The sequence below is a fragment of the Bos grunniens genome, chromosome 6, assembly GCF_055505025.1.
Source record: "Bos grunniens cultivar Pamir isolate PY7600 chromosome 6, Bosgru_T2T1.0, whole genome shotgun sequence".
Taxonomy (NCBI): Eukaryota; Metazoa; Chordata; class Mammalia; order Artiodactyla; family Bovidae; genus Bos; species Bos grunniens.
Window position 1 is genome coordinate 61,776,856 of NC_141170.1, and position 15,879 is coordinate 61,792,734.

General features: G+C 40.8%; 1 protein-coding gene across 3 annotated transcripts in view; it reads right to left on the bottom strand.

The window, feature by feature from the left end:
* Positions 1-15,879, bottom strand: part of LOC147370825 (NACHT and WD repeat domain-containing protein 2-like) — a 126,956-nt gene that overhangs the window by 18,492 nt on the left and 92,585 nt on the right. Inside the window, exons 2-3 of one of the 3 annotated variants that reach the window (XM_086406184.1) lie at positions 9,401-9,489; positions 7,252-7,391 (exon numbers count right to left, since the gene is read on the bottom strand). In XM_086406184.1, coding sequence (XP_086262310.1) covers positions 7,296-7,391; positions 9,401-9,489 — 185 coding nt within the window. In that variant the 3' untranslated portion in view covers positions 7,252-7,295. Of the gene's footprint in view, positions 1-7,251; positions 7,392-7,516; positions 7,596-9,400; positions 9,490-15,879 lie in introns of those variants that run through there. The other 2 variants (XM_086406185.1, XM_086406183.1) reach the window with 2 other exon arrangements.

Below are 15,879 nucleotides of genomic sequence, written 5' to 3' on the forward strand. Positions count from 1 at the left end.
GTGTCATCTGCATATCTTAGATTATTGATATTTCTCCCAGCAATCTTGATTCCAGCTTGTGTTTCTTCCAGTCCAGCGTTTCTCATGATGTACTCTGCATATAAGTTAAATAAGCAGGGTGACAATATACAGCCTTGACGTACTCCTTTTCCTACTTGGAACCAGTCTGTTGTTGCATGTCCAGTTCTAACTGTTGCTTCCTGACCTGCATACAGATTTCTCAAGAGGCAGGTCAGGTGGTCTCGTATTCCCATCTCTTTCAGAATTTTCCACAGTTGATTGTGATCCACACAGTCAAAGGCTTTGGCATAGTCAATAAAGCAGAAATAGATGTTTTTCTGGAACTCTCTTGCTTTTTCCATGATCCAGCGGATGTTGGTAATTTGATCTCTGGTTCCTCTGCCTTTTCTAAAACCAGCTTGAACATCAGGAAGTTCACGGTTCACGTATTGCTGAAGCCTGGCTTGGAGATGAGTGCACTTAGAAAAGCATTAAAGTCATTAATTAAGATACCTGTTCCTGGTGACCAGAAGCAACCTGCTACTGAGATTCATGGTTTATTGCATGCTCATTACTTTGCCAAAATCACATATGTACCCATCTCCTCCTTACCTCTTGGAACATTTTCTCAGAGCTCTCTGAGAAGCTGTCTCCTGGGCTACAGTCCACAGTAAGACACCAAAAAACATGATTCATAGCTTTTACACTGTGTGTGTGTGTTTTGTTGTTGTTGACATGCTATACTAATGCAATGTCCCAAAGTGATCAAATATAAGTTACTAATGTGACTAGCGAAAAATTATTTTCTGAATCATCATCTGGATTTTTTTAAACATGTTCAAATGAATTTCCATCCCCACTGCAGCTCCTCTAATAAAGTCTCTCCATCACCTGCACCAGGACACATCCCTGGGCAGTAAGGCTCTCCCTGCTGTTAGAATGGGCTCACCTTGACCACTCCCTCTAGAACTTCACAGACCCGCATGGAAGCCACTGACCACATACGGCTGCTGAGCACCTGAAATGTGGCCAGTCTGAATCAGGATGTGTTATGAGTATAAAATATACACTGGACTTTGAAGACTTAGTGTGAAAAAAGGATATAGGATAACTCAGTAATTTTTATGTTGCTCGTATGTTGAAACGATGCTTTGGATATAAAGTGGCTTATATAAAATACATTCTTAAATTTTTTTTTTGTTTCCTTTTACTTTTTAAAATATAGTTGGAAAGTTTAATTCCATTTGTGACTTGTACCTGTGGCTCCCATTATATTTCTTTTGCACAGCCCTGGTCAAGACTCTCAGCTTCTGGGTCTTATTCATTTAATCAATAAATTCACTGTAATCAACATTTATTATGTATATAAGATGAACTAGGGTCTCTAAAAAAGACTGGTGATAAAAAGATATAAATAATATGACTTCTGATCTCAAGGAGCTTCCAGTTAGTGGTGGAAAAAAAAAAAAACATTTTAAAAGCAATTAAAACAATACGATACATGCTATTAAAGTAGAAAATTTTCTAGTCATTGGCATGGGGGACAATTTAAGGGCACACCACACAAAGGGCACAGTGAGTCTGCAGACTCAGGGGAATAAAAAGAATCTATTTGGGAAACTGAACGTAGATTGTTGTTACTGAGTCACTAAGTCATGTCTGACTCTTTCCGATCCCATGGACTGTAGCCTGCCAGACTACTCTGTCCAGGGGATTTCCCAGGCAAGAATACTGGAGTGGGTTGCCATTTCCTTCTCCAAGGGATCTTCCCGACCCAGGGATCAAGCCCATGTCTCCTGTATTGCAAGTAGATTCTTTAACACTGAGCCACCAGAGAAGCCCACAAATGCAGATTACAAAGGCTAAAACAGGCTGCCTGTGGAAGAGGGGACAGACAGGACTCAGTAGTAGACTGGGGTGGGGAATGGGGGAAATGGAAAAGAGAACCTCACATTCCAGGCTGAGAAGTACAAAACGTGTCTTGCGGATGAATGAGTTGGTTTGTATTTCAGAGATACCACAGCAGTAATACAATGGAGGAGGTCTGGGGATGGAGGGGTTGATGTTGGGAAGGAGGAGGAGGAGATGAAGGCCAGCAAGATAATCTACTGCATAGTCAAGATGACAGTAATATAGACTAGGACAGATGGCACAGACTGAAGAAATATTTAGGAGGAAAATCCTGCAGGTATTTGGGATTTAGTGGATGCTAAAGGTGAAGAAAAGGAAACAGGATTACTAAGATGAAGTGAAGTGAAAGTCGCTCAGTCATGTCCAACTCTTTGCTACCCCATGAACTACAGAGTCCACGGGATTCTCCAGGCCAGAATACTGGAGTGGGTAGCCTTTCCCTTCTCCAGGGGATCTTCCCAACTCAGGGATCGAACCCAGCTTTCCTGCATTGTGGGTGAATTCTTTACTGGCTAAGCCACAAGGGAAGTCCAAGAATAACTGGAGTGGGTAGCCTATCCCTTCTCCAGGGAATCTTCCTGACCCAGGAATTGAACTGGGGTCTCCTGCATTGCAGGTGGATTCTTTACCAACTGAGCTATCAGGAAAGCCCTGGTTTCTAAGATGATGTGAGATAAATATGAGGTGCCTGTCAAAATGTTTGCTATCAGAAGGAATTCTTAAGAAATGATACTAAGTTGAGTGGCTGGACTGAAATGAAATTGCTTTCAAAATGCACCAGCGGCTAAGTGCCCAGATCAATCGGGTATCCTGTTAGTGGTCCCTGCCCTCATCAGGTTTACTCGTGCTCAGGGTACCTGCAGTGCTGGGATGGGGGAGACTGCTAAGAATTCAGGGAGGAGAAAGGGGATATTTGGGAATCTGAAAAAAACTTCTTAGAAAGCAAGGCCTGGAGCTGGATTCTGAAAGGCAGGAAGCACAGGAGAAAGAGTATTTGTAATAAGAAAGGAAAACTGAAACAGATGCAGCAAATGAGCTTTTAAAGTCAGGAATGAATAAGTGGCAAGATGGGATCCAAGGACAGGTCGAGGATGGCCTGTTTATTTTGGGAAGAATGGTGGATGAAGGTGGAAAGACAGCTGGGATCATATTACAGAGGGAGCCTGTAAGCAGCAGGGAGCCATTGTAAAGTTTTAAGCAAAGAAACTGACAACCTTACATTTAAGTACGGTTCCTCTGGTGATGTATAGGAAAACTCAAGTAGGATGATGATGTAAGGCAGTTCTGCTGACACTCTTTTACCAAATCCAGTAAATGTTGAACCCTCTTCCCAAGCCCTGGGGACTTAAAAATAAGTGAGGACTAGTCTCTTCCTCTAGGACTTGCAACCTATTGTGGGTAAGCCGAGAACAAGATCAGTTAGGATTGTCTTTGCTCATTTGATTTTTTGAAGCAATGAGTATTAGATCAGGGGCTTAGCAGTGAGAATGGACAGAAAGCATCTGAAAGCAAGATGGATGGCCTGTGGACATATAATTAAAGCCCTTTATTTACTAGTCCTGTACCACTTGCTTTTACCCCAATCATCTTTATTTTTCCCCATTTATTTCCCTGTTCTTCCTTTCTACCCTCTTTCCCATAGCCAAGGGCACTTACTGAACACTGGCCAATCAAATAACCTCTTACTTACATACCCTGTCCTTCCCTGAGCCAAGTATGCTTTCTCCTCTGAGTAGGCTTGACATTTTTTTCATTCAATGGTCCCATCTCTGAGCAGTCAACTAGGTATATATCACACATTAAGTTAGCTTAAGTTCACATAATCAGATAGGCTGATGCATTTTCATTAAAGATCTTATTTTAGGGACTTCCCTGGTGATCCAGTGATTAAGAATTTGCCTTGCAATGCAGGAGACATGGGTTTGATCCATGGTTGGGGGACTAGGAGCTCACATGCAAAGGGGCAACTAGGCCTGTGCACCACAACTACTGAGCCTACACTCTAGAGCCCAGAAGATGGAACTGCTAAAGCCCATGTGCCCCAAGCCTGTGCTCTGCAACAAGGGAAGCCAATGCAAAGAGAAGCCCATGTACTACAACTAGAGAAAGCCCACATGCAGCAACCAAGACCCAGGGCAGCCAAAAACAATCTTCAGTTCAGTTCAGTTCAGTTCAGTCGCTCAGTCGTGTCCGACTCTTTGCGACCCCATGAATTGCAGCATGCCAGGCCTCCCTGTCCATCACCAACTCCCAGAGTTCACTCAAACTCATGTCCATTGAGTTGGTGATGCCATCCAGCCATCTCATTCTCTGTCGTCCCCTTCTCCTCCTGCCCCCAATCCCTCCCAGCATCAGAGTCTTTTCCAATGAGTCAACTCTTCGCATAAGGTGGCCAAAGTATTGGAGTTTCAGCTTCAGCATCAGTCCTTCCAAAGAACACCAAGGACTGATCTCCTTTAGAATAGACTGGTTGGATCTCCTTGCAGTCCAAGTGACTCTCAAGAGTCTTCTCCAACACCACAGTTCAAAAGCATCAATTCTTTGGCGCTTAGCTTTCTTCACAGTCCAACTCTCACATCCATACATGACCACAGGAAAAACCATAGCCTTGACTAGATGGACCTTTGTTGGCAAAGTAATAGCTCTGCTTTTGAATATGCTATCTAGGTTGGTCATAACTTTCCTTCCAAGGAGTAAGCATCTTTTAATTTCATGGCTGTAGTCACCATCTGCAGTGATTTTGGAGAGTCTGACATTGTTTCCCCATCTATTTGCCATGAAGTGATGGGACCAGATGCCATGATCTTTGTTTTCTAAATGTTGAGCTTTAAGCCAACTTTTTCACTCTCCACTTTCACTTTCATCAAGAGGCTCTTTAGTCCTTCTTCACTTTCTGCCATAAGGGTGGTGTCATCTGCATATCTGAGTTTATTGATATTTCTCCCGGCAATCTTGATTCCAGCTTGTGCTTCTTCCAGGCCAGCATTTCTCAAGATGTACTCTGCATATAAGTTAAATAAGCAGGGTGACAATATACAGCCTTGACATACTCCTTTTCCTATTTGGAAACAGTCTGTTGTTCCATGTCCAGTTCTAACTGTTGCTTCCTGACCTACATACAGGTTTCTCAAGAGGCAGGTCAGGTGGTCTGGTATTCCCATCTCTTTCAGAATTTTCCACAGTTTATTGTGATCCACATAGTCAAAGGCTTTGGTATAGTCAATAAAGCAGAAGCAGATGTTTTTCTTAGTTTAAATTAAAAAAAAATAAAGGAAATACTAGAAAACAGTTTGCCAAACAGGCACAGAGATAAAAGTACATGACACTATTAAAGTGTAACTCCACAGTCTATCAACTTAGTTCAATAAAGATTTAACCCTAAATGGCTTACTATGCATCAGCTACTTGATTACTGGGATAAGTTGAATAAGACACAATTCCAGTCCTGAGAACTTTGAGATTTTATAGACAGGTGATGAAAAATTCATCTAACTAGATATCTCTTAACTGCTCATTCTAGTCTGTACCATGATGATTTCTTACTTGCACCATCTTCCTGCTTCTGCCATCACTTCCCACCCCTTACCAGCTCCCTGAACCCGTTAAACATAAATCATATCATGTTCTCTTACTGAGGAAAACTGTAAGTCCTTAATCTCCGTCCGTAAATTTCCGTATGATCTGCCTTTGATGTCATCTCCTACAATCATTTCCCTTACTCAACTCAACTCTATTACCGCTTGGCCTTTTTAACAAGACCAGAATGTTCTGAATACATTCTCATCCAAAACCCCTTTTCTGGTTGCCTATACCTGGGATTTTACTTCTAAAACATCTGCAAGATTTTCTCTATCACTTTCTGGAGATATCTGCTCAAAGGCTATCTTATGACTGAGTCCTTCTCTGACCACCCAGTATTCCCTACCTCCTTTTATCATGCTTTACTTTTTAAAAAATCTTTTATTCAATAAAATGCATCTGTTACCACTGGAATTTACCATTTATTGTCTGCCTCTCTCAACAATATTCAAAGCTCCACAGAAAGAGGGTGATGATTTCTTCCTGTATTCCCAGCACTTGGAATGTTGTCTAGCATGTTGCTGATGGTCAACAAACACTTCTTAAATGAACCAGATGAATGACTTGGAGTTATACACAGGGTTTTAGGGGATCAGGGTATGTGGCATAAGCTGAGATGAATAGGGCTATCAGAGAATGATTCTTTAAGCAGATAATGGTTGGGCTGAGACTGTACTCATTCAACACATTGTTTTGGAGTGTTACTATGAGCTAGGCATTATTCTAGGATTAGGAAATGTAGCTGTCATGAAGACAGACAAGTCTCTGTACTTGTGGAACAATCTTGAGAGAAAGATTGTTTCTTGCTTCTTGAAGAAACATGAGTAAACAAGAAAAATATTCAACACTGACATATGCTATGCAAAGAACTAGAACAGGATGATATAAAAGAGAGCACACCTAGGGCCTTATTTTAGATTGAGTCATTATAGAAGCATCTCTAGGAAATGACATTTCAGCAGAGACTTGAAGAACAGTAAGAAAGCACCCATGTAAAGATGAAGCAGTAAGCATTCCTACAGAGAGAACAGCCAGCCAGTGCAAAATCCTTAAATGGGAATAGGCTTGAAGTGTTCAAGGAACCAAATGAAAAGACACACAGTTGCAGAGAAGTGGGCAAGAACAGGAGGGGCACGACTTAAGGTGAGGCAGGAAGAATCTCCGTGAGTGGGACTTAGGAGGTGAAGCAGGGCAAGTACCAGAAGAAAAGCACTGTACGCAGTGAGAACAGCAAAGGCAAGAGGGCATGAAATAGCCTGGTATGTCTGAGTAATTCTAGGAAATACATTTCTCCTGGGTCCAATGCACAGAGATGGAATTCAGGACATGGTACAGGTAAACTATTTTTTTTTTTTTCATGAAGCTTCTGGCACATTCTGCTGCAGTTGGAAAAGAGAACCATTTCTTTATGGTTCCAAGAACCATACACAGCAAGCTCAACACAGCCTCAGGAAGATCTATAATCAACCTTATGCTAAGAGGTATATTCTTAGATTCAGATATTATGTACTTGAGCTTAGAAGCTTGGAAGGTAAAAAGCAAATACAACCTCGGATTTGTAAGCTGTCACAACCCATCTTACATAGTGAAGGACCAGAAAGTGAAAGTGAAAGTCACTCAGTCTTGTCCGACTCTTCCTGACCCCATGGACTGTATAGTCCAAGGCCGGAACACTGGAGTGGGTAGTCTTTCCCTTGTCCAGGGGATCTTCCCAACCCAGAGATTGAACCTAGGTCTCCCTCCTTGCAGGCAGATTCTTACCAGCTCAGCCACAAGGGAAGCCCAAGAATACTGGAGTGGGTAGCCTATCCCTTCTCCAGGGGATCTTCCCAACCCAGGAATCGAACTGGGGTCTCCAGCATTGCAGGTGGATTCTTTACCAACTGAGCTAGGAGGGAAGCCTGTGAAGGATATGGGGATGGGTTAAATCACTCGCAGTCAAGAGCTGGGAGTCAATTCCACGTCACACTTTACCCAATGCTATTTCCCCTGCTGTGAGATTCTCATCAATGGATTCAATATACTTGCCTGGAATGATCCTTGCCATTAATTTCTTCTAGGGACCTTGCCTTCTACATTTTTCCTTCGGCTTTATTTCTCTTCTCCTGTAAATGCTTATAATTTAGAAAATGTGTATTTTTTTCCCCTTCAGCTAATCCTAATCAGTTTCATGTTTTATGGCAGCTGTTCTGCAGCTCAATCTTCTACTAACAAAAGTGATGAAAACCCAAATAAACTCAAAGATGGGATCAATATACTTAGACATATTTCTTTATACTAAGTGAACCCCCAAGGAATGTCTTAGTCTTTGGAAACTTTGACATATAATCTTTTTTTTAAAATAGTCGAGACCCTGTTATTAGTACAACCCAAGGAATAATTGGGTTATATACTGAGTCCCCAAGGAATGTCTTAGTCTTTGGAAACTGACATATTTTTTTAACAGTCCAGACCTTCTTATCGGTAGAACCAGAGCCCTTATATAAAGTAGTGCTGATTTCACAACAAGGAATCTAGGTTCATAGTTTTTCAAGTAAACAGTGACTTACAAGTAACTCTTCAATATTTGTGTTGTATTAGCTTGTTGCTGATGGACACTAAGCATTAGGATTAAAGTCATTTAGAAACTATTATTTTATACATCATATTAGAAGGCATTATGAGGTATACCAAGATGGAATATTTACAGTTGACTCTTGAATAGCACAGGTTTTAACTGCATGGGCCCACTTATGTGTGGCTTTTTTTTTTTTTTACTAGTAAGTTCTATAGTATTAAATGATCCATGGTTGACTGAATCTGCAGATATGGAGAGATGGTAGATACAGAGGGACTGTGGATGCAGAGGGCTGACCGTAAAGTTACACGTGGATTTTCAACTGTGAAGAGGGTCAGCGCCTCTAACCCCTGCACTGTTCAAGGGTCAACTGTATTCAGGAAGAAACAAATGAAGGGTGAAATTTTCTTCTATTAATGGCACATTTTGTACTCTTACACTACAAACCTCTAGTCCATACTCCTTACTTAACAATGTAAACATGTAGTTCGGATAGCAGTTAAGATGTTCACTGCGAATGAGGTTAACAAATTCTCACTACATAATGCTATCTGTTGCAGGAGACATTTACTTCAAAAAATTCTGGATGTCGAGGATATGACCAATGTCTCCTAGTACTTCTCTATTAGATGGCCAAATTGACGGTGTCTACAATGCCATGTTTATGAATTTCAGCAATGATGTGCACAGTTACAGCCTCTTGAAATGCTGATGATATTTTTTCTTGGTAAATGGTAAATTCTGAAATACTTGGGAAAAAGGACATTTGACAACGTGAATAAAAACTAAAAGGTGAAAAGGAAGGCAAGGACTAGTCAAGATGCTAAAAATAAGTACTTGTAAGACAGCTGATCCCAATTTGTACTTTTTTTCTTTTCCTTTTTTTTTGGGCTGTGCTGCACAGCTTGTAGGACCTTAGTTCCCTGACCAAGGACTGAACTCATACCCTCGGCAGTGAAAGCACGATGTTCTAACCACTGGACTGCCAGGGAAGTTCCAGTTGCAATTTTCAGATGCACAACGTTTCTAGAGATGCCAGTGTGAAGGCAGGTGCTTTGCAACCTTCACCTTTTTATGTTAGTGGAGGTTAATAATAAAGCAGATAAACATGGTTCAAAGAAAAAGATGAGCCAATAATAAGTAGGGTCCAAGAAGCAGAGAGTAAAAGTGCAAAACCTCAAAAATGATGAAATATTTTACTTCTATTTTCCAGTGTTTCTTTTTATCCATGCTTAAAGAAATGACATTTTCCAGAGCTTAAAACTTGTCTTTTATAACACCTAAGTTGTGACAAGAAACAAACATTAGTTGTTTAGCTGATAAAGTTAAATGTGAAATTAATATCATAGTTACCTGAAATTCTAATCCATAGTTTTCTCTGCAGAATTCTCTCAATTTAGGATACACATTTTCTTTTAGTGCCTGTCTTTCTGCTCCCGTGTCTGTGGTAGAAAAGCAAACACACAGAAAGTGAGTTATGTCCACGTATGTAAAATAAAGCAGAAAAAAAAAGAAAGCTTACAAATAAACATGAATATAATCAAGCTGGGGTGCTACACTGTGAAATGATGGGATATTTATCTACTGGAGGGGACTTGTTCTTCACAGACCAGGGAGAGCCGAGATCCCTCTATCAGGCATACAGGATGGATGGGAGCCCCCTGGTAAGTTCTGCGGGTGCTGGCAGAGCTGAGAATTCACAGCTGATTCTCTAAACTAATGGAGACCCCCACATCGATCTCTTAATAGCCACAACCACAATGACTTTCAAAGAGGTAAAAGGAAAAATCATAGGACTACCGGGTATATCTCCACTGAGTATAAATGTTCCAACACACACACACATATTAGTTACTGATTTCCCAAAACATCTAGACTCTATCATTTCCTAAAGCATTTAGAAACAATAGCATCTGTGCAATCAGCACAATAATGAGGAGGGACAAACTGCAGGAGTCAGCATCTAAAAACTAGCAGATTCCACACATGGTACTTGGAAACGAGCCAGTGGTTCAATAGTAATATCTCCCACTCTGGGCTTAGGGAGCTGTTACATCAGAGAGGGGACTGCTTTACCTGTGCCACAGTGTGTAAAAGTTTCAAAATTAAATATTTAAAAATTATCTATGTCATTAAAAATACAAGAAGAAACAGAGAACCCAAAACCAGAAGAACCACAAAATATGTATGTACTTAATGTTGAATGTTCTGCACAGAAGGGGATTCTAGATTCCATCTGTGCTGGATGATGCTCCATATCAGGGATGATGCTATAAGATGCTTACAGCACAGACTTGCCCTCTCCAAGTAACTTCAGATGGAGATAAGAATCAGAGCTTTTCAAAATTAGGTTAATGTGTTATCTCATGAAAAGGACCATTTGCTAAATGTACCTCAATCCCAGCCATAACCATGAAACATCTGCATGCCACATTTATAACTGAGGAGCCAATTTAAAAGACTGTCCTTGTTATTCTCTAACAACATCTGTGCATACAAACTCAACCATATGCCACATTGAGCTACTCTACTTTCCTACTGTTCTCAAGCCTGTTTTGAGAGGCAAACAACCAGTCCTGAGAGTCTCAGATGCAGCAGCAGCTCAACAGAGTGACAGGAACCAGTGTTTACAAGGGAACCAAAGATTCTATACAAGGTCTTTGAGATTACTCTGTGATCCAAACAAGTAGGGTCTTTTCCCACCACGGATCCAACATGGACCTAAGTCCACAGGATAAGCGGGAGGACCACACTTGAGCAGGGCACACCCGAACAGTGACCAGGTGCTGTTATGGCACCGGTGGGGGCGGGGAACTAAGCTTTCACATGATTTACATAATCTTGGCATCACATGCCCATCCTCCTTCACCCTGTTTTAAGGGTTGAAAACACGAACTCTGCAGTAAAACTGATAATATTCAATCTCTCTAAAAGGCTACAGATGTTCAAAACCCAGGTAACAAAAAGTCACTTTAAAAATGAAGTATTACCTGATGTGAAATCTGGGAGTATATTAAATAAAGATTACTGGTAAGATATTAAAAAACTGTATCCTAGTAATACATGAAAAAATTATGAAATGAAGAGCAGAAATCTGCTTCTTAAAATTGTCATTACTGTAAATTTTATTCCTGGGTACTGAGACCTAAATGTGTCTTAGTAAGAAGGCTAAGGCAGAAATCCAGTATCTAATTACTAACATTCATTGAGTTCTTACTGTAGACTAGTAGTGTGCTAAGTATTTTTACGTGCATTTTCTTAGTCACTTCTGTCAACAATGAAATAGGTAAGATTACTAGTCCATTTTTTATATTAGATGAAACAAATATAAAGCGGTTAAGAGACATGCTTGAAGTCATATGACCACTAAGTTGGAGAACTTGGATTTGAATCTAGAGAGCTAAATGTCACACTTTGCTCTAGCCATGGAAAATATGTAACTGTGCAAAGAATATTTGAAAATGACAAGTGCAATAACTTCCCTGAATGATTAAGGGATGCCAAAGTCCTGATACTTATGAAACAAAAAATCCGAGTTATCTACTTCTCTTTACCTCTGATGCAAGCCAAGCTCATCTCTCAGTTGAACCTTATCTTGCTGTTTCCATACTTGCCTCCATCCATCTATTCTCCACAGAGCAGCCAGCCCAATCTTGTAAGAACAAATCTGATCACATCACTCTCTCATTTAAAGCCCTCCAGGATCTCTTCATGGAACTTGAGACGAAATCCCCAAGCCTTACCTTGAACGTCCCCCCCTCCCGAAGCCCATTTCTCACCACTTGTCTAGTTCACGGCACTCCAGCAGCACTGCTGTTCATGTGGTTTCTGGATGACATTTTCACTCGTGACCTTTGCTCTAGCCATGACTTCCTCCTGGAATGCTCAATCCCATGATCATCTCATGGCATCTCCTGTCAGTCAAGTGTCAGCTTTAATGCCACCTCCTCAGAGAGGTCTCCCCTGAGCCCTCCAGCTACAGAAGCCCTCTCTATCACACTACCTTCTTCAAATTCTCTGCACATTACTCATCACTATTGGTGACAGCTGTTTACCACCTGTCTCTCCCACCTGCCACGTGAGTTCAATGGGACTCAGAACCTTTTTCTGTCTCTTTCACTGCTGCATCCCCAGTGATGAGAATCATGCTCAGTTAAGGAAGGAGTAAATGAAAAAAAAAAAAAACCCGCAAAAGGACAAGCGATAAAACTGAGCTGACAGACAATGCTTCTCTGAAATTACCTCGGAAACAGAAAGGCTTCATACATTACAATGTGTCATTGGTTGGATATAGAATCAACACTGTGAAATTCCGGGAAATAAATTATAGGGTTTACAAAGTCTGCTTCATGAAGAGAGTGAATGAACTAAAATACGGATGTCTTTCCTGGTTTCTGTGTTTCTGGCAAAATACTAATATTTTATCAAATTATGTTGAATGTTTCTAAAAATGTGAGGTAAGTGTATGATAGACATTCTGTGTTATTACTTATAGTACAAAAGTGACTCAGATTTTCCTATATTTGTATTAATACAGGATGACTGGTTCTGGAAATGGAAAAGTAATTAAAATAGAATGGATTCATTATGTTGGGTGACAGATAAGCTGGTTTAATTATACAAAAAACCTGATTCATACTGACAGCAAATCCGGATGGTTAGCAATTAAAAAAACACTAGAATGTCATGGACAGGAAAAATTAACTCACAGAATGTTGCCCATAAAAAGGGACCTCTTAAAAAAGTGTAGATCAAGACAAAGTATGTAATCATTTATTCTTCACCATCATTGTGTCCATTTGTATCTGCCCACCTTTGAAAAGATGTAAAACACTTTAGTAGCACTATAGAGGTTTACAAAGAGTTGCTTTCTGAATAATTCCTCTCTGATTTCAGAATTAATGATGGTCTCTGTGCAGTATCTGAATTACCTTCAGGAGGAATACTAGTTGAGGGAGAATGATCAGTCAATATCATTATCCTATTTCAAGTAGGGTTTAGATTAATTCCAAGTTTTTATTAAAAATAAGAGTGTCAAACTGACCATGTTGGATTGGAACTTCTTTACCGCCCCCACTACCCACACTTAAGGGGATGGACCTTAGGTGAAGTCACTTCCCTCTTGGCAGCTCAGAAAACTTATTTGGGATCTACTTGCAGCTGTCATTCCAGCCCGGTTTCCCAAGTTTCCCTACATCTCTTCTTGCCTGGATCCTCCCCCCTTTTCCTGGCCCCTTAGCCAGTAAACACTGAACATCCTATCTGACTTCGGTCTGGGTTGATTTCCTGTTTGGTGGCTTCCCAGAGGCTGCCTCATCCCCATGCCCTCCAAGTCTTCTGTGCCCAACCAGTTACCCTTACTGTTCCTCATTTCAATGTCACTAAATCCTGTCAATTTCATCATAACCATCTCTGAATCTGGCTATGCTTTTTTTTCTAATAATCTCTATTTATGTACTCATCATCTCAACTCTAAGAGTCCAAAAGTCTCCAGTCTCATTGATCTGTTACTTGTCTCTCCTCATTGCAGTCTTATGCTCCACAGAACTGCTGGAGATACATGCTAAGACAAAACAAAAGTAAAAACTAATTTGATCACTAAAAGCCTTGACTGGCATCTGTTGGCCTAGAGGGTGAAGGCCAGAATGTTCAGCAGATGTAAATGTATCTCTGACCTAAGTTTCATCTTCTACCACTGTTTACCATGCACCCTCCAGAGTATTTTTCAGATATTACTTGAACCTTGTCTTTACACATACTGCTTTCCATGCTCAGAATTCCCTATTTACTGCATCCCATTGTTTGGCAGACTCAGACCCTCCCGAGTCCCAGTCAAAAGCACCACAATTTGTGAACTCTTACTGGCTAGAGACAAGCATATCCTGGTCACCTCAGAGCACTTTGCTCACCCCTATATAACACCATGCATTATGCTTTATTATAATATTTGTAATTTATTTTTAGTCTGTCTCCCCCATTAAACTTGTGAATTCATGAAAGGCAGAGACATCCTCATACATCTTTATATCACAGAAAATAGAGCAGACCCCAGCACATAGCTGCTACCTCTGCTGCTAAGTCACTTCAGTCGTATCTGACTCTGCGACCCCATAGACAGCAGCCCACCAGGCTCTGCCATCCTTGGGATTCTCCAGGCAAGAACACTGGAGTGGGTTGCCATTTCCTTCTCCAATGCATGAAAGTGAAAAGTGAAAGTGAAGTCACTCAGTTGTGTCCAACTCTTAGCAACCCCATGGACTGCAGCCTACCAGGCTCCTCCATCCATGGGATTTTCCAGGCAAGAGTACTGGAGTGGGGTGCCATTGCCTTCTCTGCAGCACATAGCTAGGACTCAATAAATTAAAGGGAAAATAGATGCTACTATAATTAAAACATTAATTAAACTCAAAAACTATTTTATCTCCATAAAGTTAACATAAATGAAAATTCAACTTTATCTTAAATTAATAGTTGACTATGTTAATAGGATTAACAGCAATGTGTGAATCTGGGGTGATGTCAGAAAATAATGACAAAGTATGGTATAATAAGGAGTTTACTTAGCAAATACTCTTTCTAATTAGCAATAATGAAACTGGACAAAATTATGAAAAGAAGCATTTTAATGTAAATTAACCAAAGACCAAGGGCATAAAACAAATTGGGATGTGATTATTAATCAAAAGTAACTGAACTTCAGATAAGTTATTCAGATAAGAACAGTGGAGTCTGTCAGATTCTTGCATGGGGTTTCTCCCATCCCTCCTTAACCACTCCCTTTCTTAGACTCCATGTCAGAGAGGGTCAAGCTATGAACATCAGCATCTTCACTGTCACAGAAAGCTCACCTGATTTGCAGCTGAGCAAGGGAAAACTCCATGCCCATGAGCGCCGTTAGCAGTAGTAGCAGTCTCAGAAGCAGACAAACGGGGAAGCCCGGTGGCTCAGCTAGCCTGTGGCTTCATTCAAATTTTACAAGGAAATCAGTGAAATAAACAGCCATAAGACAGTCTTGATAAGCTCTCTGAAAATTCCTGGCTGAAGAAGGCTACTCACAGACATAAAAGATCAAAAGCTATCCACGTGCTTCAGGCTGACTTTGAGCCTCGTACATGGAGCATAGAAACATGAGAAGGCCTGGTGGAAAAGTAAAAGCTGGGACAGATTAAGACACTCTGCACTAAACTTGGCATGTTTTGCACTTAATGAAATGAAAATCTAGGTCAAAAGTTAAGAAATGCAACTAAAGCAATGGCTAGAGAGAAATCTATACCTTTGAATACCTACAGCAGGAATGAAAGATCTCAAACTGGTAATTTAGGATTCTACCTTAAGAAACCAGAAAAAGATGAAAGAAAGAAGACATACATATGGCCAATAGGCACAGAAAAAGACACTCAATATCACTGATTATTCAGTTCAGTTCAGTCGCTCAGTTGTGTCCGACTCTTTGTGTCCCCAAGAACTGCAGCATGCCAGGCCTCCCTGTCCATCACCAACTCCCAGAGTTCACCCAAACTCATGTCCATCGAGTCGGTGGTGCCATCCAGCCATCTCATCCTCTGTCGTCCCCTTCTCCTGCCCCCAATCCCTTCCAGCATCAGAGTCTTTTCCAATGAGTCAACTCTTTGCATGAGGTGGCCAAAGTATTGGAGTTTCAGCTTGAGCATCATTCCTTCCAAAGAACTCCCGGGGCTGATCTCCTTTAGAATGGACTGGTTGGATCTCCTTGCAGTCCAAGGGACTCTCAAGAGTTTTCTCTAACATCACAGTTCAAAAGCATCAATTCTTCAGCACTCAGCTTTCTTCACAGTGTAACTCTCACATCCATA